We start from the raw sequence: 24,010 nt of genomic DNA, 5'->3' as shown, positions 1-24,010 counted from the left end.
GCTTTCTTATTATGAAATCGTTTATTAAAGCTTTTATATTAAAAAAAGGTTTTATTAAATCGTTCATATATATATATATATATATTTTATAGAAGCTTTTATTTTATTTTCATTTCATTTATTTCTTTAATATTAAGCTTTCATAAAAAGAACACTTTTATTTAAACCGGATTTAAGTATTTAAGTTTTTAACAAAGCATTCAGAAAATGATTGTTTCATAACAGATATTTTACATTCAAAAATAAATTTTGTCAAAGCTTTCACAAGTTTCAAGCTTTTATATAAAAGAAATAATAAATTGCAAGCTTTCTAGAAAGAATAAGACTTTGTTAGAGCTTTAAAATTACAAGTAATTTTCCAAACACAAATTTCCTAAAACAATTTCGATTATAGAAGATTAGCAAAACATTAATAAAATTTAATATTTAACAAAGTCTTCATACATTTTCTTAATGAAGAATTCAGAATTAGAAAGCTCTTTAATAGCTTTTATATAAAACGTTATTTTTTATAAAGCTTCCGGACTTGTCATGCTAAAAGTATTTCAAAAAGAGATGAATTTGTATTCAAAATGTTCAAGTATTTAAAATTGTTTATCTGCAGTTGATCGCAGAACTTCTACTGATCCGACTTGTATAGACTCGCTTTTAGAAATGGTTAAAAAATTTACAATTTTATAAGAGGATTTTAAAGTATCTATTATTTAAAATTTTCGCTCGTCTTAAACTAATTACTGTAGATTAGATTACATCGATTCAAATATTTATAAATTTCAAGTGTTTTTAAAGAGAATTTCAAAGAAATTTGCCAAATACAATTAAACTCACTATTCTGGTTATCAATAATTGAATTGGAATTTAAATTATCAATATAATTTATATTATTATGAATGTTTGTTTGTTTGTTTTATGACCGGAATTAATAGGTTTTAGTTTTTTTTAACAAAATAGTTAAAATTTTTCTCAAGCACCATTTTAAATTGTTTAAAATTTGTTAAGACTTTAATAAATGTTTTCTCTTTTTCCAAACAACTTTGACACTTAATATTGAATTGTGTTAATTTGGATTTAGATTTAAATATGAAAAGTGTTGTGGTTTAGAAATCTTTAAGACTACTAAATAAAAAATATATATTTATTTTAAACCAAAATTTGTTTATATATTTGTTTGCTGTTGTAACTAATTAAATTTATTTAGGATTTTGTTGTTAGCCATGTCAAACATTATTAAGGTTGTTTTGGTTTAAAATTAAACGCTCTCCCCCCCTTCTCAGACATTTTTAAACTGGGCTGCGTAATGTACTAAAATCTAGGGGACTTTTAATATTTTGTTTGCAACTATTTCCGAGGAAATTCAAATAAATCAATGACAATTTTGTACTTAGGTTATTTGTGCGTATCTTTTAGATTGATATTTTTTATCTTTCTGTATACGATTTTCTTCATTCAGTTATTTTTGCAAATTTTTTTGTTTGAATATTGATTGTTTGTGTTGTTAGAGGTAAAAATAACTGAATAAGATATGTAGGTAGGTGGGTGTTAATTTATTGATAAGGTTTCTTTTTTAGAGAACAAAAAAATAAAATAAAAAACACGATAATAAAAATGTTTTTTTTTTAATTTTTATAGTATTTTCACTATCGATTTAGTTAATCATTTATCATTAGTATGTTTGACAAATACGAGTATGTGTGAAAATTGTAATTGTTTTTCAGGGATTATTTCGCCCCGATACTTTGTAATAGACAGTGATTTAATGATCTAATAAATAGTTTAACCCTTTGGGTTGTAGTTTTTGTGTAATAAGATAAACTAGTCATATATATGGAGGGATTAAAAGTAGTTTTAGCTATTAAACTGCTGGTTAAATCTGTAAAAATCAGAAAATGTTCAATTGTCATTGGAGTAGTTCAGCATTTTTTAAAATATCAATTTGAATAAATAAAAATTTCTAGTTATAAACAATGTTGATAACATGCTGTTATTCACATTGTTTATTAGTTAGACATCATTAACTGTGAAGCAGCTTTAAAAGCTATGGGTAATCTTTGTAGATATCAGGCGCGGATCCAGAGGGGATAAAATAGGAAATTCCCCCCCCCCAAACCGAAAAGTTTTCATATAAAAAAAGGAATAAAAAGAAAAATGTAGAACAAATTTTAATTTCTTACAAATGGATGACCAGGAACCGCGCCTGATATAGATAATAGTGGAATATGCTGGAAGATGGCGCGGTGTATATAAATAGTAACAGCGAGTTGCTGAGGAGTCAGTATATCGTAAGCACTGCTTGAGTTAACATTAAACTGTATTACCAGTAAGTTTATGAAGTGTGTATTCTATTGAATTATAAAATAAGATAAATATTTTCTTAAAATGGAAATATTCTTCAAACTTTGTTAATAAACTTAAACATTATTTGATATATATCAAAAGAAAACACTTGAAATATTATTAATTCTGCAATTTTAAATGGTTTTTGTAGAACAACCTACATCCAACATTAATTGAAAATGGTGAATTTTTTTGTATAAAATTCTCGAAATATTTTAAATTTTTAAAACATTTTGTAAAAGACAAATGTGTTTAGAATATTATAATGAAAAAAAAACAGGAATTGGACAGCAAATTTTGTGGGATTACTTGAATTTTTATGAGACAATTTTTAAAACTGAAAAAATATTCTTTTAAATTTAATTTTTTAAAAAGAAAAGACATTAATCTATAATATAAAAACAAATTTTTTTCAATATCTGTTAATGTTACAAAAATAGTTTAGTAAATATTCGCCTAAAAAATACTTGTAATTTTTTATATATTTTTTTTTTAAAAAACCTTAATATAAATTAAATATATTAAAATATATTATTTATTTAGACATTTTCAAAAAGCTGACACAGTTTGCTTTTTATTCATATAAATTATGAATATTTTTTTTAGTTATATATTTGAAATAAATACCCCCAAACTCAAAGGCTTTATGAAAATTTGTACTCAAATTTTGTAAGGCGATTTTTGGACTCTAAACATATTATATAATGAAAATATACATTTTTAAATCAAAGAAGTTATATTTGTATTCCATACATATTGCTCTATAATATATAAAATAATCGTTTTAATATCTATATTTGTTAGGGAAATAGTTGGTGTTAAGTTGAATCAAAATTTCCCATAAAAATTACTTTTCATTTTTGCCGCTTTTTTTACAAAAGCATTAATATAAATTTTAAATATTAACGTATTATATATTATTTTTAAAAAGAAGACACAATTAGCTTTCTAATGATATAAAATATGTATACGTTTTTAGTTACATATCCTAATTAAATTAAAGTTTAAACTTAAGGTTTTGTGAAAACTGTAAAATTTGAGGAGACAATTTTAAGCCAAAAAAAATATGCAGTAAGCAAACACTTTTTGGAGTCAAAAAGATATTATTAAATAGCACTCATATTACTGTATAATATATATAATAATCGTTTAAATATCTTTAACAGATAGGGAAATATATGGAGGCAAGTTTAAGCAATATTTTTCCAAATTTTTTTTTTTAAAAAACTTATTTTTTGCGCTATTTTTCCAAAAGTTTTAATAAAAATATTTAAATTTCTATACATTTTTGAAAAGTACACACAAAATGCTTTCTAATGATATATAATATGTTGCCTTATCTCTTTTTACTATAAAAAAATAGTAATAGTAAAACTTAAAATGCAAAAATTTAATTTTTCGCCAAAAATCTTTAATAATTTTTGTATATATTAAAATATTAAAATCATTTAGGCAGTTTTGAAAAATAGACACAATTTCCTTTCAAATGATATATAATGCATCTAAACATTATTATTTTTCATTATAAATAAGTGACCGCAAACTTAAAGTCTTACTTATGTTGGAAAATCGAATTTTTCAAAAAGTATTTAATTATGGTGTGATATATTAATATTATTTAGACAGTTTGGAAAAGTACACACAATTGGCTTTCTAAAGATATAGTATGCTTTCCCTATATTTCTTTTTTTACTAAAATAAAAGTAAATATTAAAATGTCAGCCATAAAAATTAATTTTTTCGCCAAACACCTTCAAGGATTTTTATATGTAATTAAATATTCATATTATTCAGTTAGGTTTTGAAAGCTAGCACAATTTCCTTTCAAATGATATATAATAAGTCTATCTCTTCTTTTTTTTGATTATAAATAACTGAACGCAATCCCAAAGCAATTTAGTAAACTTGTTATTTTCAACAAAGTTTTAATATCATTTTTAACATATTAAAATATTCAAATTATTTAGATAGTTTGGAGAAGTCTACAAAATTTCCTTTCCCATGATATATAATATGTCAACTTTTTTTCTTTTTATTTAAGAAGTTAATGGACTCAAACTTAACACCAAGTATTAAAACTGTCTTTTTCCATAAACGATTTAAATATTTTATTTATTTAGTAATATACTGAAAATGTTTTTATATATCTGAAAAGCACACACAATTTCCTTTCTAATGATATATAATACAACTATCTTTCCTTTGTATCACTAAAAATTAATGCTGGCAGTTATAAAGCCATGTTGTAAAATCAACTTTTTCAAAAAGTCTTTAATATATTTTTAATGCAACAAAATATTAAAATTATTTATACAGTTTTGAAAAGTAGACATAGTTACCTATCTAATAATATAGAATAGTTTCACATTTTCTATTTATTTATTAAAAATAAATGTACGCAAACCTAACTCCATGTTGTAAATGATGTGTGCAAAAGTCTGTAATATTTTTTTTAATAAATTAAAATATTAAAATTATTTTTACATTTATAGAAAGTACATACAACTTCCTTTCAAATGATATACAATAGGTCTGCCTTTTCCTATTTTTTATTTAAAATAAATGTACGCAAACTTAACTCCATGATGCAAAATAGATTTTTTTTCACAAAAGCCTTTAAAATATATTTGAAGTATTGAAAAATTAAAATAATGTTTACATTTTTGAAAAGTACACACAATTTCCTTTCAAATGATATACAATAGGTCTGCCTTTTCCTATTTTTTATTTAAAATAAATGTACGCAAACTTAACTCCATGATGCAAAATTGATTTTTTTTTTCACAAAATCCTTTAAAACTATTTTTGAAATATTAAAATCATTTTTACATTTTTTAAAAGTACACACAATTTCCTTTCCAGTGATATAAAATATATGTAACTTTTTTTATTTTAATTATGAAATAAAAGGACACAAACATCACACCAAGTAAAAACATTTCTCCGTGAAATTTTTGGAATATTTCAGTTTAACACAATAAATTTAAACATTTGGGTAGTTTTTCAGAAGCATTGCGAAGTTGTTTTAAAGGAACTCTTTATTTATTTTAAAAATTCCGTCTTTTTTCACTGTTATTTGGGAAATTTTGTTTGTTTTTTTCATCAAAACTCTCACCTTGGGCTCTGAATCCATTTTATTAATAAAATTGTTTTATTATTTATAATAAAGAATCAACGTTAATTGTTATAACGTTCCTAACCAACTAACTAACGCTGACAGACAATTAACCAAGACTGTCAAATACAGAACAAACTAATATTACACGCAGAAATTAACAAACAAACAAATAATTATATGGTATTTATTTTATTTTATAACGAATGAGGAATGTAAAATAGATAATAAAATGACAAAAACAACTATAACAGCAGAACAGAAAAAAAATCTAATGAAAAGCTAACAAAACGAACCATTTATTTAACGAAGTTTTTATTTTATTTTCTTTTGCTGCTTCAACAAATGCATTTTACCTAAAGGCTTTTTAAACATACCAACCAACTGATGAACTAAATGGAACAAGAATTAACTGCAAAATTGTTTACAGATAACATTATTATTATTGAAATAAGCACAACAAAAAATGCAAAAAAATTAGAAAAAAAAGGGTTAACAAATCACCAACAGACTTTATTTTCCATAATGGACAGAAGACCCCCCTACGAATATCCAACTACGAAAACATTAATATTAAAAAAAAATGGTTTTGCTTATGTTGTTGCCACTGTGTGTAGACATTAATTTTTGCAAGCGCCTAAAAGCATGCAAAGGTATTTTGTTAATTTGAACAATGGTTCAGTGGTTTTGTTTGTTTTTAATAGGCAACACTAATACTAAAGCAAGGCAAAGCAAACACAAAATGGTTGGCTACACATGGGAGAGCGATGGAATTACCGTTGGATTTTAAATTTAAATGTCAAAGAGGTCAAATGGAAAACAAAATGTCTAGTAAAACAAAAATAAGGGGAAAATAAGTCTGGATAATTCGAAATTAAAAAAAAATAAATTAAATAAATCTATAAAAACTTTAAATAAAATAAGAAGTATTTAGAAAACTATGTATTATAAACAAATTTAAAAAAAGCTAATGAATATTTAGGAAAACTTCTACAGAAAATAAAAATTTTAAAAATTAAATAAAAAATCTGTACAAAACTACATACATAAATTTAAAAAAGTAATTAAATTGGAAACATTTTAAAAAAATTCTTTACAAAAATAAAAAATACTAAAAATCAGAAAAAAAATTTTACAAAAAACCAAATAAATCTCTACAAAAATTTAACAGAATTCAAAAATAATAAATTTTATTAAGTAATTTCTAAAAATCTTTTCAAAATTTAATCAAAAATCTTTACCAAACAAATTTAAAAAATAATTAAATTGGAAACATTTAAAAATCAAACGCAAATAAATCTCTACAAAAATTTAATAAATTTAAACAAATTGAAAAAATAATTAATTTTAATTTATTAAAAAAAAACTTTTCTATAAAATTTTTAAAAAAGTTTCAATTATTTAAAGCATGCAACAAACATTTTTCATTAATATACAAAGAAAAACACCACAAAATTTATAATTTTTTTATTTTCTTTTTTTCAAAAATTTCTGGCTTACCTTGATTAGCATGGCGTAAAAGCAATTGTGGACAAAAATTTGTAAATTTAAACTGTTTTTTTGTTGTTGTTTTAATTAAACCAAAGAAAATTTTAATTTTTTTCATATTGTAAGCGTAAGAGCGTAGATATAGTAGAGCGTTATTATTATTTGTTTAATATATTTTGTTTAATAAACATGTTCAGGCATGTAAAGAGAGAGAGAGAGAAAGAATACAAAACAACAAAAAAATACAACATCAAAATAAACATGACAAATATTATAATTATTAATAGAGACTTAGAAGAAAAACCGTTGCTGCTTAAATGTTTACAGAGTGAGTAATGATAAGAAAGACAATAATGAGCTTTTGTTTAACAGTTTTCTAGAGATAAAAGCTGTATTTTTTAAAACTAACGTTCGTTGTGTGGTTGCAGAGAAAAGCTTTTAGCGCTTTTGACTAGTTGTAGGGGTTCTTACACAAATATTAAAGTACGCTAATAAAATTTAAACAAATTTCAATTTCATTTGAACAAATTCAAATTATTGGCTAAAGTTATTGAAACTCTTTGTAAAATGTATTTTTTAAATTTGATTTTTTATTGATAAATAAAAGCTTAATTTTTTAAATTTCTGAATTTAGAAAGGTTGGTTTTTATAGTTAAAAACGTTTTTATAGTAAAAACTTTTTTAAAGTTAAAAACGTTTTTACAGTAAAAAAGCATTTTTACAGTAAAAAAGCAGTTTTAAGTAAAAACGTTTTTCCAGTAAAACACATTTTTATATTAAAAACGTTTTTATAGTAAAAACGTTTTTATAGCGGTTTTACAGAAAAACTTTTTCTAGTAAAAAACTTTTTTATAGTAAAAAACAGTTTTATAGTAAAAACGTTTTCATAGTAAAAAACGGTTTTACAGTAAAAACGTTTTTCAAACGTTTAGAGTAAAAAACAGTTTTATACTAAAAACGTTTTTGTAGTAACAAACTGTTTTATAGTAAAATCGTTTTCATAGTAAAAACATTTTTCTAGTAAAAACTTTTTCTAGTAAAAACGTTTTCTAGTAAAAACGTTTTTCTAGTAAAAACGGTTTCTAGTAAAAACGTTTTTCTATTAAAAACGGTTTTACAGTAAAAACTTTTTTCTAGTAAAACAACGGTTTTACAGTAAAAACGTTTTTCTAGTAAAAAAACGGTTTTACAGTAAAAACGTTTTTCTAGTAAAAAAACGGTTTTACAGTAAAAACGTTTTTCTAGTAAAAAAACGGTTTTACAGTAAAAAGTTTTTCTAGTAAAAAAACGGTTTTACAGTAAAAACGTTTTTCTAGTAAAAAACAATTTTACAGTAAAACGTTGTTCTATTAAAAAACGATTTTACAGTAAAACGTTGTTCTATTAAAAAACGATTTTACAGTAAAAACGTTTTTTTAGTAAAATCGGTTTTACAGTAAAATCGGTTTTACAGTAAAAACGGGTTTACAGTAAAAACGGTTTTCTAGTAAAAACGGGTTTACAGTAAAAACGTTTTTCTAGTAAAAAACGTTTTTACAGTAAAAACGTTTTTCTAGTAAAAAACGTTTTTACAGTAAAAACGTTTTTCTAGTAAAAAACGTTTTTACAGTAAAAACGTTTTTCTAGTAAAAAACGTTTTTACAGTAAAAACGTTTTTCTAGTAAAAAACGGTTTTATAGTAAAAACGTTTTTCTAGTAAAAAACGTTTTTACAGTAAAAACGTTTTTCTAGTAAAAAACGGTTTTATAGTAAAAAACTTTTTTATAGTAAAAAAACAGTTTTATAGTAAAAAACTTTTTTATAGTAAAAAAACAGTTTTATAGTAAAATCGTTTTTCTAATAAAAAAAAACGTTTTTCTAGTAAAAAACGGTTTTACAGTAAAAACGTTTTTCTGTTAAAAAACGGTTTTACAGTAAAAAGTTTTTCTAGTAAAAAACGGTTTTACAGTAAAAACGTTTTTCTAGTAAAAAACGGTTTTACAGTAAAAACGTTTTTCTAGTAAAAAACGGTTTTACAGTAAAAACGTTTTTCTAGTAAAAAACGGTTTTACAGTAAAAACGTTTTTCTAGTAAAAAACGGTTTTACAGTAAAAACGTTTTTCTAGTAAAAAACGGTAAAAAACAGTAAAAACGTTTTTCTATTAAAAACGGTTTTACAGTAAAAACGTTTTTCTAGTAAAAAACTATTTTACAGTAAAAACTTTTTTTTAGTAAAAAACGGTTCTACAGTAAAAACGTTTTTCTAGTAAAAAACGGTTTTACAGTAAAAAACTTTTTCTAGATTAAAACATTTTTTTTTTGTAAATAATGTTTTTACAGTAAAATCGTTTTTCTAGTAAAAAACTCAGACTACCGTCTTATACTCAGACTACCGTCTTTTACTCAGACTACCGTCTTATACTCAGACTACCGTCTTATACTCAGACTACCGTCTTATACTCTGACTAGCGCCTTATACTCTGTCTACCGTCTTATACTCAGACTACCCGTCTTATACTCAGACTACCGTCTTATACTCAGACTACCCGTCTTATACTCAGACTATCGTCTTATACTCAGACTACCGTCTTAAGAACAAATATTTCTTAATAAAAGATTCTGAACTGCAGGTTACAGCTGTAAATTCTAATGAGAAACATATGCCTCCAAATTATTTACCATCATTTTTGAGGGATCACCTAAATAATTGAGGTTAATTTTGATATTGTTTTAGAGCTGTTTAAATAAACTAAAAATTTTCCTTTCATTATAGAAAATTGCATATTTCTTTTAGTAGCTAAAAGCTATTAAAACTATCTTGTAGTAATAAATTGATTTATTGATTTTATTATATTTCTCACTCTTTGTTATTTGACTCACTCTGTAAACAAGCTTGATTTCAATTTCCCTTTTGGGAAACACCCTGTTGTGTATATAAGCAAATGTTAAAAAGAGACAATTATAACATTAATGTTATTAACATTATGATAAACTAAACTTTGCTTTAGAACGCTGTAAACAATAGCTAACAGTTGTAACAGTGTGTAACACATTTGTAAATAAAGCTGATTTAGTAGATTTTGAAATGAATTTGAACTTTTTCAAGTTATAAATGAAAGTTTTTAGTGTTTAGAATAATATTAATAATGTATTGTAATTAAATTATAAAAAAATGTAGTTTAAATGTAAGTTAAAATGTTGTTAAGAGTTTGAAAATGAGTTTGAAGGTTTTTTTTGATTTGATTTGGTTTGGAAAGAAAACAACATTTTGTATACGTTTGTTCTTTTAGTTTTTTTTTTTTTCATTTCAAGTTTATTCTGTTTTACAGTTTTGAAGAGTAGTTAATTTATTTATTTAATTATAATAAAAAAAGAAACATTATAAAGAGTTTATATATAAAAAAATATTCGTTAGACAATTAAGTATGAAAAAATTAAAAAAAATGAGTATAAATTTTTCTTTTTTAAAAAAAAAAACACATTAAGACAATTGCAAAAGGAACAGAAAAATGTGTAGGTAGCCGAGCTACATTTTTATATGAGTATTAATAAAAATATGTAGTATTTTCTATATTATTTAAATGATGAATTTGCAAATGAAACACAAATCATACAAATCGCTAGTTAATGTGTCATGGTGTCTGTCTGGTATAATAGAATATTTTTCGTTTTTTTCTTTATTTTTTGCTTTTAACATAAAATCTTGTTTCCTCAATTAAATAATAATATTTATTCAAATAATAAATATTTAATTATTAATTATTTATGTTTATTATTGGCCTATTTGACATGTAGGTTGTGTGTTTTTTTCTTCTGTTTGCCACCGTAATAAAGGGATTTATTTATGAATTAATGTTCATATTATAAAGACAGTAATGGGTTGTGTTTAAAAAAAACTAACTGTAAGACTGTAAATACCAACTAAAGTCCAAGAAATAATGTAATAAAAATTCTGATTTAAACCAGTTGCTGGCCGTGTATGTCAATTGCTCAGTCTCTGTCTCCTTGTATGCAAATTTCAGTATTTTTCTTTTTGCAGTTGCAGTTGTTGAATATAATAAAATAATTTCAAGTTTAATTATTATGCAATTATTTAAAAGATTAAGAACGGTAAACTTTAACAAGTTTGTAACAAAAAAAGTGGTTTTAATTGAATACGTATTAAAAAAGAAAAGACACACACACTTAATGATTCAAGGTTTTCTGCTGCTGATTTAAGCTTAAATATCATTCATTAATAAGACAGCTTTTCTAGTAATTTGTAATAATTATTTCATAAAAAGGTGACCCCTTACTGTTGTAATATAATATAAATCTTCACAAATGTATGTTGGTCGATTTGATATGTTTCTCCCTCTTCCTTTGAATTGCAACTAAAAGCTTTCTTCTACAAAAAGCTATAAACCATAAGCTTCTTAAAGTAACAGAGCTAATTTCTTTAAAGTCGCCTCCATTCGATATTTTTCCTCTGAACTAAATACAATTGAAAGATATTTTGTTCTATTCTTGCAATTTTGTTTCAATTTTCTTCAACAAAAGCTGCAAAACTTAAGCTTTACAAAATTTACTGTTCAAAAAATCAACAAAAGCTTATTTTAATCACATCAAATTCCAATTAATAAAAGATTTGAACAAAAAATAAATTAAACAATCAATCACTCATTCAAAAATACTCTTTTTTTCCTTATTTAGTTCAAAAGCTTTAATTTTAACCAGAAGCTTTAAGACCTTAACTCTTTTAATTTAATTTGTCTTCAAAAAACCATCAAAGTAAAAGCTATTTTTACATCTCTTTACAAATTATGTATATAAAAATATTTCAACCAAAAAAAGCTTTTGGAATTAAAACTTAACAAAAAACCAAAAGCTTTCTATTAAACAAAAAAAGTAATATATTGTAGAAAACAATCACTCAGGTATTTTTTTTAGTTATTTCTCCATATTTTGTGCAAAAGCTTTCATATTAATCGAAAGCTTTAAGATCTTAACTGTTTTAATTTAATTTGTATACAAAAAAACAATCAAAGTAAATGCTATTTTTTACATTCTTTACAAATTTGTATAAAAAAAATATAAATTTAGTTTCAACAAAAAAAGCTTTTGAAATAAAATTTTACAAAAATCAAAAGCTTTCTACAAATCATAAAAAATGGTTATATATTGTCGACTTTTTCTTCATATTTAGGTGTAAAGCTTTTAGCCCAAATTTTGTTTCAACAAAAAAATTTTTTTCAATAAAAAATAAACAAAAATCAAAAGCTTTCTACAAACCATAATAAATGGTAATATATTGTCATCTTTTTCTCTATATTTAGGGGAAAATCTTTTAATTTTTAAAGCTTTTTACAAAAATAAAAAAAAAAAATTTTTTTTTTAAAAAAAGCTTTATTAAAAATTAAAGCTTTTTACAAAAAATAAAATTTAAATTATTGAAATTGATCTTTTCCTTAATAATTTCACGTTTTTCATCATATTTATTACAAAAGCTTTTATTTTCATAAAAAAGCTTTTGATTTTTTTTGTATATTTAGGAATAAAGCATTTTATTTTACTAAAAACGTTTTAAATCCAAAGACTTTTGAATCTCTTGTATATTACATCTAATTCAATAAAAACATTTTGAAATAAAGCTTTTATTTAAAATCAGCAAATTAAAGCTTTTGACAAAAATATTAAGAAAATAGTTTAAATTAATCATCTGCTTAACAATTTCATATTTATAACAAAAAATCGTAATTTTCTTAAAAAAAGCTTTTTTAAAAAATCAAAGCTTTTTACAAAAACAAAACGTTAATTATTGGAATTCATCTTTTTTATAATGATTTCACATTTGTCTTCAAATTTAATGCAAAAGCTTTTACTTTAACAAAAAAAGCTTTAAAATTATAGCTTTTTTAAACTTTGTTTCAATCAAAAAGCTTTTATTTAAAATCAGCAAATTAAAGATTAAGACAAAAATATAAAGGGAAATTAAAAGCTTTTAATTTTACTAAAAAAGCTTTCAAATTATAGTCTTTTCATGTTCCTGTATTTCAATTCCCTCTAAGAATATATAAAAATAGAAATTTTGTTTAACCAAAAAGCTTTTGTAATCGAAGCTTTTATAAAAAATTAAAGCTTTAAAGAAAATTTTATAAAAATAATTTAAGATCCTTAAAAACTTCCTAAGCAAAAGCTTTTACTTTTAAAAAAAAGCTTTATTGTTGGTGTTTAAAAAATCAAAATTTCCTTTAAATAATAAAGCTTTTATTAAAAAAAATTTAAACTTTAAACAAAATATAATAAACATAATTTAGATTAATTACTTACAAGTTTCACCTTGGAATTTAAAGCTTTATTGGTAAAACTATAAGCTTTTGAGAAAAATATACAATTTATATGAATTACTTTAAAGGAATCATAAAAGCTTTTGTGAAAAAAGACGCATTTTTGTAGTTATAACATAAAACATTTCACTTCTTTTTGTAATTTGTTTGCTAATAAAGCTTTAATTGTTAAAGCTTTTAGATTTCTATAGAGTTTGTAGAGAAAACCTTTAATTTTAATGTGAACAAATAAGCTTTTCGGAGAACTTTTAGAAGAGACTATATAGAAGAGGGCTTTTTATGAAGACAACTTTAAAGAATGAAAAATTTAGTTTTCTTTCAAATGTAAATTGTTATCATTTGATGCAATTATTTAATAGATAACAAGCAGCTGCTTATTATAACAGGAGCTCAATATATAACAAAAATTAAGCTTATTTCAAAAGAACTTTGGAACAAAAGGTAAAACAACTCTTAACTAAACACAAATATTGCAAATTTCAAGTTCTTCACAGTTTAACAGACCACAATTTAAACGATTTTAAATCCTAAACCACAGTACTCCATGTTGGCTTCCTTTATCTTACACTTCCAATTCTGCACACTCTTTACATTACTTTTATTTATAAACTTAAAAATGCTTGTAAGTAACTTCCAAGATCATCTTAAACCAATGAATTGTTTTGCCAATAATTTAAATCCTTTAATAACTTCTTTTTCCCCTTAATACCACTTTAAAATCTCCTTTCTTCCTTCATTACTTCCTACTTCTTGCCCGCCTTCTCCAACTCCTCAATTTCATGATTCAATTTATTCAATTCATCATCCAATAAATCATCAATTTCTTTGGTTAAGTCCTTTTCAGTTTTGCCATCTTCCAAAATTTCATTGGTTATAACTTTGCGTGTTATTTCTATATTAACCGGGGCTGGTGTTTTGGGTAGAGGCGGAGGAGTAGCCTCATCTTCCTCGAAATCATCTACCACAGCAGCGGGTACATAGAACTTGGAGTTGTCATAGGTATGGATTTCATCATATTTAACCTTTTCCAAATCCTGTAATTCTTGTTCCGATAATACTAATACTTTGTTTTCCGCCGAATTTGAGCTTTCAGCTTGTGGCTGCTCTTGCTTTGGTGGTTCTTCTTTGGCGGTGTGACCGCCGACACCAAAGTTTTTCTTAAGGAAATCGAATATGTTTTTGGTTTTCTTGGGAGGTTGTGGAGAGGCTGGTGGTTTTAAGACTGTTTTAGGTGAGTCTGGTGGTGTGGTAGTGGTTACCTTGATTTGGGTCTCTACCACATGCATGCGAGCTATAACACCATTATTGTCTTCTTGGGGCTGGGCTTCTCTATAGTCAGCCTCTGTAAGAGATTCGGTGGCCTTGCAGCAGGATGTAATGGGTTTGGGTATTTTGGATTTCCTTTGCATGAGAGGAGTTGCTACGGGAGAGCTGGGCAAAGAAGATTTCAGTTGAGTGCTGGCCAAACGTTCTTCGGCTATGATTTTTTCACAGGTCTCTATCAAGGCCTTAGAGTGAGCTTCTCTGGCCTGCATTATGGGGGAGTTGGGTTTTGAATTGGTTTTGTTTGAGGGCTTTCCTGAGCCAGTTTCAAAGTAATTATCACATTTGCGTATTTCTGTGGGTGAAATACATTTGAAACCCGTTATGGGTTGTTGCTTGCCATCGGGCAGCTCGTGTACGTCCAGTTTTTGACACAATTCCTCTTCTACGGTTATTTGGCGTTGGGGTGTGGAACCTTGTAGTTTGTTTGCTGAGGAGGGTTTGAGTCCATCACAGCGTTTTATATCCGATTTGGAGATATCTTTGAAGCCGGTAGAACCCTCATGAAAGGGTAATGTATCCTTGTCTACTTTCTGACATGCATCCTCCTCCACAGTAAACTGACGTTGTAGAACCGTAGGAGCAGCAGCCAAAGAGGTTAGCAGGCTATTGCATAAGGCTGAATCTATGGCCATACTTTTTTCGGAGCTAAGAGATCCCGGAGAGGTGGGTGTGTGGGGAGTGGTGGGTGAATGGGGAGCTGAAGAGGCCAATTTATAAAGAGTAGATTCATTGGGAGGACAATCGAGTAGAGGAGGTAATTCTGCGGGTATTACAATGGTGGGAGTGGATTCTGCAGGTTTAGTAGGCTTTAAAGGAGCCAAGGGAGTTCTTTGATTTGTGGGTGGCAAAGGAGTGGGTTGATACTTGTCATAGAGTGTGGATACAACTAGGGGAGTTGTGGTTTTGAAAAGCTCTGATTTGGGTGAGTGTAAAGCTGCCAATGGTGTGGTATAAGGTAAGTATGAAGGAGATTTGGGAGACTTGGGAGTTGATGGTGGGATTCCTTGCAAAACTACATCTTTGGGTGTTGCTGAGCAGGAGACTGGTGTAGAAGGTGTGGTTTGGTCTTGCTTGATTTGTTCCACATTGATTTTTAAGGGTGTTAAAGTTTTTGGTTTCAAATCTTTGGTATTTAATATCAACGTTCTGCTGTGTGTATCGGCCTTAATCATTTCATCTACTAAAGCTTTGGTATGTTCTTTATCCAACACTTTGGCCGGTTTGGGAACTTCCTTAGTTTTATCAGATTCCTTAACATGTTCCGAATTTTCTTTTTCCTCTTCCTTATGAACTTGAGCATTAGTTTCTACTAGGGTGGGTGTCACATCGCCCGAAGTACTGGAAACATTGGATATTATAGATAACTTTTTGGAGTTGTCTATTACAGTGCTGCCTGTAGATGAGGAAGAAGTTGAGGATGATGAAATCACTGACAATTTCTTTTCCTCTTCCAGGGGCGAAGAGCTGGGAGAAAGTTTATCTAATTCTTGTTTGCCATCGTCCGAGTTGTAGCATGTGTGTCTTCTTGGCATTACGGGAGATGGGGGTGGTGTGGCCTGTGGTATGCGCGAACGTGGTAAAGGTTTGGGTATTATTTGTTTCGTTACTATTGGAGTGCTAGTGTGTTGTTGAAAGCAACTAGAAAGGTTTTTAACCGTATTGGGTTTCGGTAATTCATCTGGATTTACTATGGTGATGGGTGGAGCACATACAACAACTTCAGGTTGCTGTTGTTGCTGCTTGACTAACTCAGTGTTTTGATTTGGTTGATGTTGATGTTGTTGTTGATGATGATGGTGATAAGTTTCTCCATCTAACTTCGTTTGAGGTTCATTAACCATTTGTTGTGATGGCATTGATTTCATTTGTTCAATTTTTCCATCATCATGTTGCTGGTTTTGCCTAGTCGTTGACAACGGTTCAATAACTGTAGTTGCTGATGTTGTTGGTGGTTGCTGTTTTGTGGTTGCCTCTTGTAGCAATTGTTGCTGTTGTTGCGTTGGTAACACGATATTATTAGATTGCGTATTCTTTGACGCATTAATGTAGGGCAATTGTGTTTTCTTTGTGGTCATAGTAGGAGTTGTAGGTTTCACTATATTCGCATTTGTATTTGGGGAAGAAGTCATGGTCTTGGAGTTGAATATCTCCACCCGGCCATTAATGCTAAATTGTGAATCATGTTTGCGTGCCAAAGAAGGACTGCCTGGCGGAGTAGCTGAGGCAAATTTGGTGGTAGATCTTATGGACTGTGGGGACATGGGGGGTTTACCCAAGGGGGTCATACAGCGGGGTATCATGGATGCTGACATGGGAGTATGAGGAGATTGGGGGTTGGGTGTGGATGCCAAAGAAGAGTGGGGAGTATTAGGAGTTTGGGGATTTGGAGTAGCAGGTGTAGTAGCAGTAGATGCTAAAGGAGATTGCCCTTCAGCTGCTACCGTCTCGAAAGTTTCCTTATTTTTCGAATTTTCAAAAACCTGTGTCTTAATATTTAAGCTTAAATCAGCTGCCGTATTTTTCATAGAGGTCTCTTCCTCCTTAATATGTTTCGTTTCATTTTCCTCATTGACCTCGTGCTCATCTAGCTCAATGTCATTTTGAAAAGTATCCTTAAAGATTCTCAACAAGTTCTTAGCATGAACCATTTCATTTGTGGGTTTGCGGCGTAAATTTGAAGCTGTCTTAAAATCTAAAACCTTCACCGTATTACTACCACTACTATCAATACCTTTACCATTACTATTGCTACTTTCACTACAACTACTATTATTTTGATCAATCATACTAAGATTAGGTTTAGAACTAGAACTACATGTTGTTGATGGGTTAGTAGAACTTACACTATATTCCATATGATCATTAGTAATGGCTGAAGCCGTTGAAGCATTCGAGTTGCTAGCCAAAGGCGGTAGTGATACCGAACCTAAAGTTAACTCTTCAAATTCAGCTTCAATTTGATTCACTGCATTGGCGGCTTCACTTAATTGCTGTTCCTCCTTGGCCAAGGCCTCGATGGCAGCATTGAGCTTAAGTTCTTGCTCTTTCTTCATCATATCGGCCTGATTGCGTTCCAGTTCGAGTTCTACATCATCGGCTGTATGTATGCCGCTGTCATCTCTATCGATTTCTTCCATTTGCTGGGCTTTAAGATCCTGCTCGTTAGCTATTTCTTTGACAGCTTCTAAATTATTTTTCGTTTCTTTAAGAGTTTGCTGGGCCTTTTCCTCTTCGTTTTTCATAATCTCCAGCTGGCGGGCATCGACCAGCTTAACTGGTGGCTTGCGTGCCTCTTCTTTGGTTGCAGCATTTTGTAAACTAGATAATCGCTCCTTTAGCGGTGGCACTGGCATATCGACTAATTTATTGGCAGTGGTTTTAGTTGCACCATTCGCACCATTGACTATATGCTGTTGTTGCTCCAAACTCTGCATGCGCTCCTTAATGCTGCAGATGTCGCCCGACAAACGTTTCAGTTCTTTTTTCGGCTGTTCGGTCAAAGTCTCGCTGCTGTTGGTCTCCTGGACCTTAAAACGATCTCTTAATGTTACTCTGGGAACGCCAGCGTTATTACTACCTCCGGCCGCATGCTGAGACTTTGACTCTTGATTGTGTGTTTCGTTGCATTCAAAGATTTCTTTCCTCTTGGATATATCAATCTTGGGCACATCCACCTTATTCTTTTCCATGCACTCTTCGCTGGGCGATTGCACTTCGAAACCCATTAGACGATCTTCGATTTTACTGCCACGCCGGGGTGGATATGCGGTCTCCTTGTTAAGGGGTCTTTCAGGTGTGGACTCTTTTGAGTTTTGTTGATGCAGCTGCTGTTGCTGTTGGCTGGTGAGTTTGTTGAGGGCTACGGAGGTGAGTCCGGAGGCGGCTCGTGATACTCTTTGTTTGTAGTCTTGTATGGCACCTTCGTAGGTGTATTCACATGGATCGGGCGAACTAGCTGGTGCTGTACTGGAAGAGGTCTCGTAGCCGGGCGATGAAATATATTCACGTGTTGTGCTTTCTGTGGTGGCTGGTTTATGGTGAGTGCTGTTGGTTATGGCCTTGTCCAATTCGGCAGCGTTGTCACTCTGCAAAAGAGAGAAAAAAAGAAATATTGTTTAGTTTAAGTTGGAAAAGAATTTAATGATTTTTTAAATAATGAAGAAATTTAGTAAAGTTATAAATAAGTAAAGCTTATTAGAGAAGGAACTAGAACTGAATTGGAACTGAATTGGAACTGAATTGGAACTGAATTGGAACTGAATTGGAACTGAATTGGAACTGAATTGGAACTGAATTGAAACTGAATGGGAACTGCATTGGAACTGAATTGGAACTGAATTGGAACTGAACTAGAACTGAACTAGAACTGAACTAGAACTGAACTAGAACTGAACTAGAACTGAACTAGAACTGAACTAGAACTGAACTAGAACTGAACTAGAACTGAACTAGAACTGAACTAGAACTGAACTAGAACTGAACTAGAACTGAACTAGAACTGAACTAGAACTGAACTAGAACTGAACTAGAACTGAACTAGAACTGAACTAGAACTGAACTAGAACTGAACTAGAACTGAACTAGAACTGAACTAGAACTGAACTAGAACTGAACTAGAACTGAACTAGAACTGAACTAGAACTGAACTAGAACTGAACTAGAACTGAACTAGAACTGAACTAGAACTGAACTAGAACTGAACTAGAACTGAACTAGAACTGAACTAGAACTGAACTAGAACTGAACTAGAACTGAACTAGAACTGAACTAGAACTGAACTAGAACTGAACTAGAACTGAACTAGAACTGAACTAGAACTGAACTAGAACTGAACTAGAACTGAACTAGAACTGAACTAGAACTGAACTAGAACTGAACTAGAACTGAACTAGAACTGAACTAGAACTGAACTAGAACTGAACTAGAACTGAACTAGAACTGAACTAGAACTGAACTAGAACTGAACTAGAACTTAACTAGAACTGAACTAGAACTGAACTAGAACTGAACTAGAACTGAACTAGAACTGAACTAGAACTGAACTAGAACTGAACTAGAACTGAACTAGAACTGAACTAGAACTGAACTAGAACTGAACTAGAACTGAACTAGAACTGAACTAGAACTGAACTAGAACTGAACTAGAACTGAACTAGAACTGAACTAGAACTGAACTAGAACTGAACTAGAACTGAACTAGAACTGAACTAGAACTGAACTAGAACTGAACTAGAACTGAACTAGAACTGAACTAGAACTGAACTAGAACTAGAACTGAACTAGAACTGAACTAGAACTGAACTAGAACTGAACTAGAACTGAACTAGAACTGAACTAGAACTGAACTAGAACTGAACTAGAACTGAACTAGAACTGAACTAGAACTGAACTAGAACTGAACTAGAACTGAACTAGAACTGAACTAGAACTGAACTAGAACTGAACTAGAACTGAACTAGAACTAGAACTGAACTAGAACTGAACTAGAACTGAACTAGAACTGAACTAGAACTGAACTAGAACTGAACTAGAACTGAACTAGAACTGAACTAGAACTGAACTAGAACTGAACTAGAACTGAACTAGAACTGAACTAGAACTGAACTAGAACTGAACTAGAACTGAACTAGAACTGAACTAGAACTGAACTAGAACTGAACTAGAACTGAACTAGAACTGAACTAGAACTGAACTAGAACTGAACTAGAACTGAACTAGAACTAGAACTGAACTAGAACTGAACTAGAACTAGAACTAGAACTGAACTAGAACTGAACTTGAACTAGAACTGAACTAGAACTGAACTAGAACTGAACTAGAACTGAACTAGAACTGAACTGAACTAGAACTGAACTAGAACTGAACTAGAACTGAATTAGAGCTGAACAAGAATTGAACTAGAACTGAACAATTTTAGACAATTTGTATATTAAATGAAAGGTATTTGAAAGGCCTTTTCAACGTTTTCATTAATTTTTTATAAAGTTTTTTATATTAAGCTGAAGAGTATATATTTTACACTTCTAAATATGGAACTATGTCTTGCTCATTTTCAAATATTATTGCGCAGTTAAACCCCCACCCTACAGTGTCAATATTTATTCTGTAAATGAAAAGGAAGGACTTTCAGAATCACTTTAAATTAATATATATTCGAAGGTTTTCATTTATAAATTGAAAGGCGCCATACACTCCTAAACTTTCACTTGTTGTTCTCAAATCGAGACACTTTTTATAATGGAACAGATGAAAAATCATTTAAAACGAGTTTTCAATTTTTTCACTTAAAATTTCGAATTGATCAAGAATTTATAAAAGCTAAATAACAAAGTTTTCTTTCAAGAACAAACAAATTCCCAATTTATCAGTTTCGAAACGAAATGCGCTTTTGATCGCTCTAAATTTGTAGTGGTTTTCACAGTTTTTAGCAATTTATTTAAAGCATAGTTTTAGGCAGTTAAAAGAAATGTTATTGTGAATTTTTATTTTCAAACTTTATACCTCAAATAAAACCATTTTCACTTTCAGTTTTTAAATAGATTTCCGATGCTCAAAACTTATCAAAAGTATTTCACTTGAAACTGGAAAAAAATATATTTTTATTAACAAAAACTTGTGTTTTTAATAAAATTTCATTTAAATTTCACAATACTTTTTTAATAATACTCCTTTGCACTTAAAAATACGTTTAAGCACTAGATTTTAATACAAAAATTTCGCTTCGTTTCGTTTCCAATATACAAAAATCTTTCAAATCAGATTTTTCAGATTCTTTTTTTTTATTTATTTTTGAAAAATATATTTATAAAAAGACTTGTTAATTGAACGTTTAAAATAAAACTAAAAGACAACAAAATGTGATGCATCATTTCAGTAACAAACACAAAATTTTGTATAATTTTTTTATTTTTTTTGTTCGTATAAAAACGGAACAACATTGAGGAGAGGAACCAGAATTGGCGGTTAATCATTGGGCAGATATTTATTTATAAGAAGAAAAAAACACACACTGACTGTGACTGACTGAAACACTCTAAATAAAATATATATTTATGTATCGATGTGTGTGTATAATAATAAAAACAAATAATAATAATAATATTTAAATAAAACTGATGATCACAAAATATCTTAAATATATTATTGTTTATATTTTTGTTGTTTCAATATTGAAGAAAAAAGACAAGACAAAAAAAATTTATAAATAAATTAATTTGTATACGAAGAAAAAAAAAACAGAAATAATTTTTTTACATATTGATGACTTTTATTTTTAATAGAAGATAATTGTGGTGTTAATAATGAGATGATCATGATGATGATGATGTTGAAGATAGATAATTGTCTTGAGAATTATAATAATGAAGAATAATTTGTTGTTTGTTAATAATGATGTAGTAATTATAGTATTTGTTGTATATTAAATACAAGCAAAAGTTTATTCTATGTTAAACAGAGTGTCCCAAACAGTTTTATTAACAATTTATAAAATTTTAAAGCTGTTTTCAAAACAAAATATTCATATGGAAAGAGGTAATATTCAGTAGAAATACTTGCTCGTTTCGGTGATCAGTATTGACTTTCCTAGATCGTGTAACTTAACATCATTGAATTTATTTTTATGGGGATATTTTGACTCAAAGGTCTATGCCAAAATTAGTACTTTTTTAAAAAGTACTTTAGAATATTTTTTTTGATGTATTTTTTACATAAAATATGAATTCTCAAAAAAGTGATGAATTTTTAAAAAAATATTTTTTACATTAAATTTCATTAATTTAATGATTTTATATGAAAGTAAAAAAGTACTTTTTGGAAACAAAAAAGTACTTTGTCTTTAACTTGAATAAATTTTAGTTTTTTACATGAGTTATTCATTAAGTTAAATTTTTCTTAAAAAAGTACTTTTTGAAAATAGTACTTTATGGTGGTATCTTTTTATTTTATACAATAAATTAAAAAAAGTACTTTTTGGAAATTTAAAAATAAAGGTACTACTTTCTTGATGGATCCTTTTTATACCCTTCACCTTCGTGAGAAGGGTATATATAAGTTTGTCATTCCGTTTGTAATTTCTACATTTTTCATTTCCGACCCTATAAAGTATATAAATTCTGGATTCTTATAGATAGCGGAGTCGATTAAGCCATGTCCGTCTGTCTGTCTGTCTGTCTGTCTGTCTGTCTGTCTGTCTGTCTGTCTGTCTGTCTGTCTGTCTGTCTGTCTGTCTGTCTGTCTGTCTGTCTGTCTGTCTGTCTGTCTGTCTGTCTGTCTGTCTGTCTGTCTGTCTGTCTGTCTGTCTGTCTGTCTGTCTGTCTGTCTGTCTGTCTGTCTGTCTGTCTGTATATCTGTCTGTCTGTCTGTCTGTCTGTCTGTCTGTCTGTCTGTCTGTCTGTCTGTCTGTCTGTCTGTCTGTCTGTCTGTCTGTCTGTCTGTCTGTCTGTCTGTCTGTCTGTCTGTCTGTCTGTCTGTCTGTCTGTCTGTCTGTCTGTCTGTCTGTCTGTCTGTCTGTCTGTCTGTCTGTCTGTCTGTCTGTCTGTCTGTCTGTCTGTCTGTCTGTCTGTCTGTCTGTCTGTCTGTCTGTCTGTCTGTCTGTCTGTCTGTCTGTCTGTCTGTCTGTCTGTCTGTCTGTCTGTCTGTCTGTCTGTCTGCCTGTCTGTCTGTCTGTCTGTCTGTCTGTCTGTCTGTCTGTCTGTCTGTCTGTCTGTTGAAATAAATTTTCTGAAGACCCCAGATATCTTCGGGATCCAAATCTTCAATAATTCTGTCAGACATGCTTTCGAGAATTTTGCTATTTAAAATCAGCAAAATCGGTCCACAAATGGCTGAGATATGAGGAAAAAACCAAGACAACCTCGATTTTGACCTATTTTTGACCTATATCTGGATTACTAAGACATCTAATGATAGATATTTCAAAGACATTTGCAACGACGTATATAAGACCATAGTAAGATGGACCTACAATGGGTAAAAATCGAAAAAAAAAAATTTCCACAAAAAAAAATTGAAAAAACAAAAAAAAAAAATTAAAATTTAAAAAAAAAATTAAATTTGAAAAAGAAAATTTTAAAAATTTAATCGAAAACATTTTTTTTCCAAAAAATTTAAAAAAACAACTGGAAACTGGTACTTTTTTAATGGAGGTTTTTTATTTTTTTATAAACTAAAGCTCTTTTATATGAATTATGTAAAATTTAATTTTGTAAAAAAGTACTTTTTGGAAATAGTACTCTATGGAGGTACTTTTGTAAAAAGTACCTTATCTTTAAATTGTATAAATTTAAGTTTTTATATGAGTAATTCATTAAAGTTAAAATTTCCTCAAAAAAGTACTTTATGGAGGTAATTTTGTAAAAAGTACTTTTTCTTAAAATTTTTTAATTTATGTTCTGTTTATATGAGTTATCTATGAAAGTTAAAATTTTCTTAAAAAATACCT

At 28.6% G+C, this 24,010-nt stretch overlaps 1 protein-coding gene across 3 annotated transcripts in view; it reads right to left on the bottom strand.

Moving 5' to 3' along the window:
• The window catches only part of smash (smallish), a 231,827-nt gene that overhangs the window by 21,577 nt on the left and 186,240 nt on the right, over positions 1-24,010 (bottom strand). For 2 of the 3 annotated variants that reach the window (XM_065499139.1, XM_065499138.1), the window contains one exon: positions 17,412-18,653. In XM_065499139.1, coding sequence (XP_065355211.1) covers positions 17,412-18,653 — 1,242 coding nt within the window. Of the gene's footprint in view, positions 1-17,411; positions 18,654-21,069; positions 21,150-21,220; positions 21,366-24,010 lie in introns of those variants that run through there. The other variant, XM_065499140.1, reaches the window with a different exon arrangement.

Source organism: Calliphora vicina, chromosome 1 (genome assembly GCF_958450345.1).
Source record: "Calliphora vicina chromosome 1, idCalVici1.1, whole genome shotgun sequence".
In the NCBI taxonomy this organism is placed as follows: Eukaryota; Metazoa; Arthropoda; class Insecta; order Diptera; family Calliphoridae; genus Calliphora; species Calliphora vicina.
This window is presented reverse-complemented; position numbering and strand designations above follow the sequence as displayed.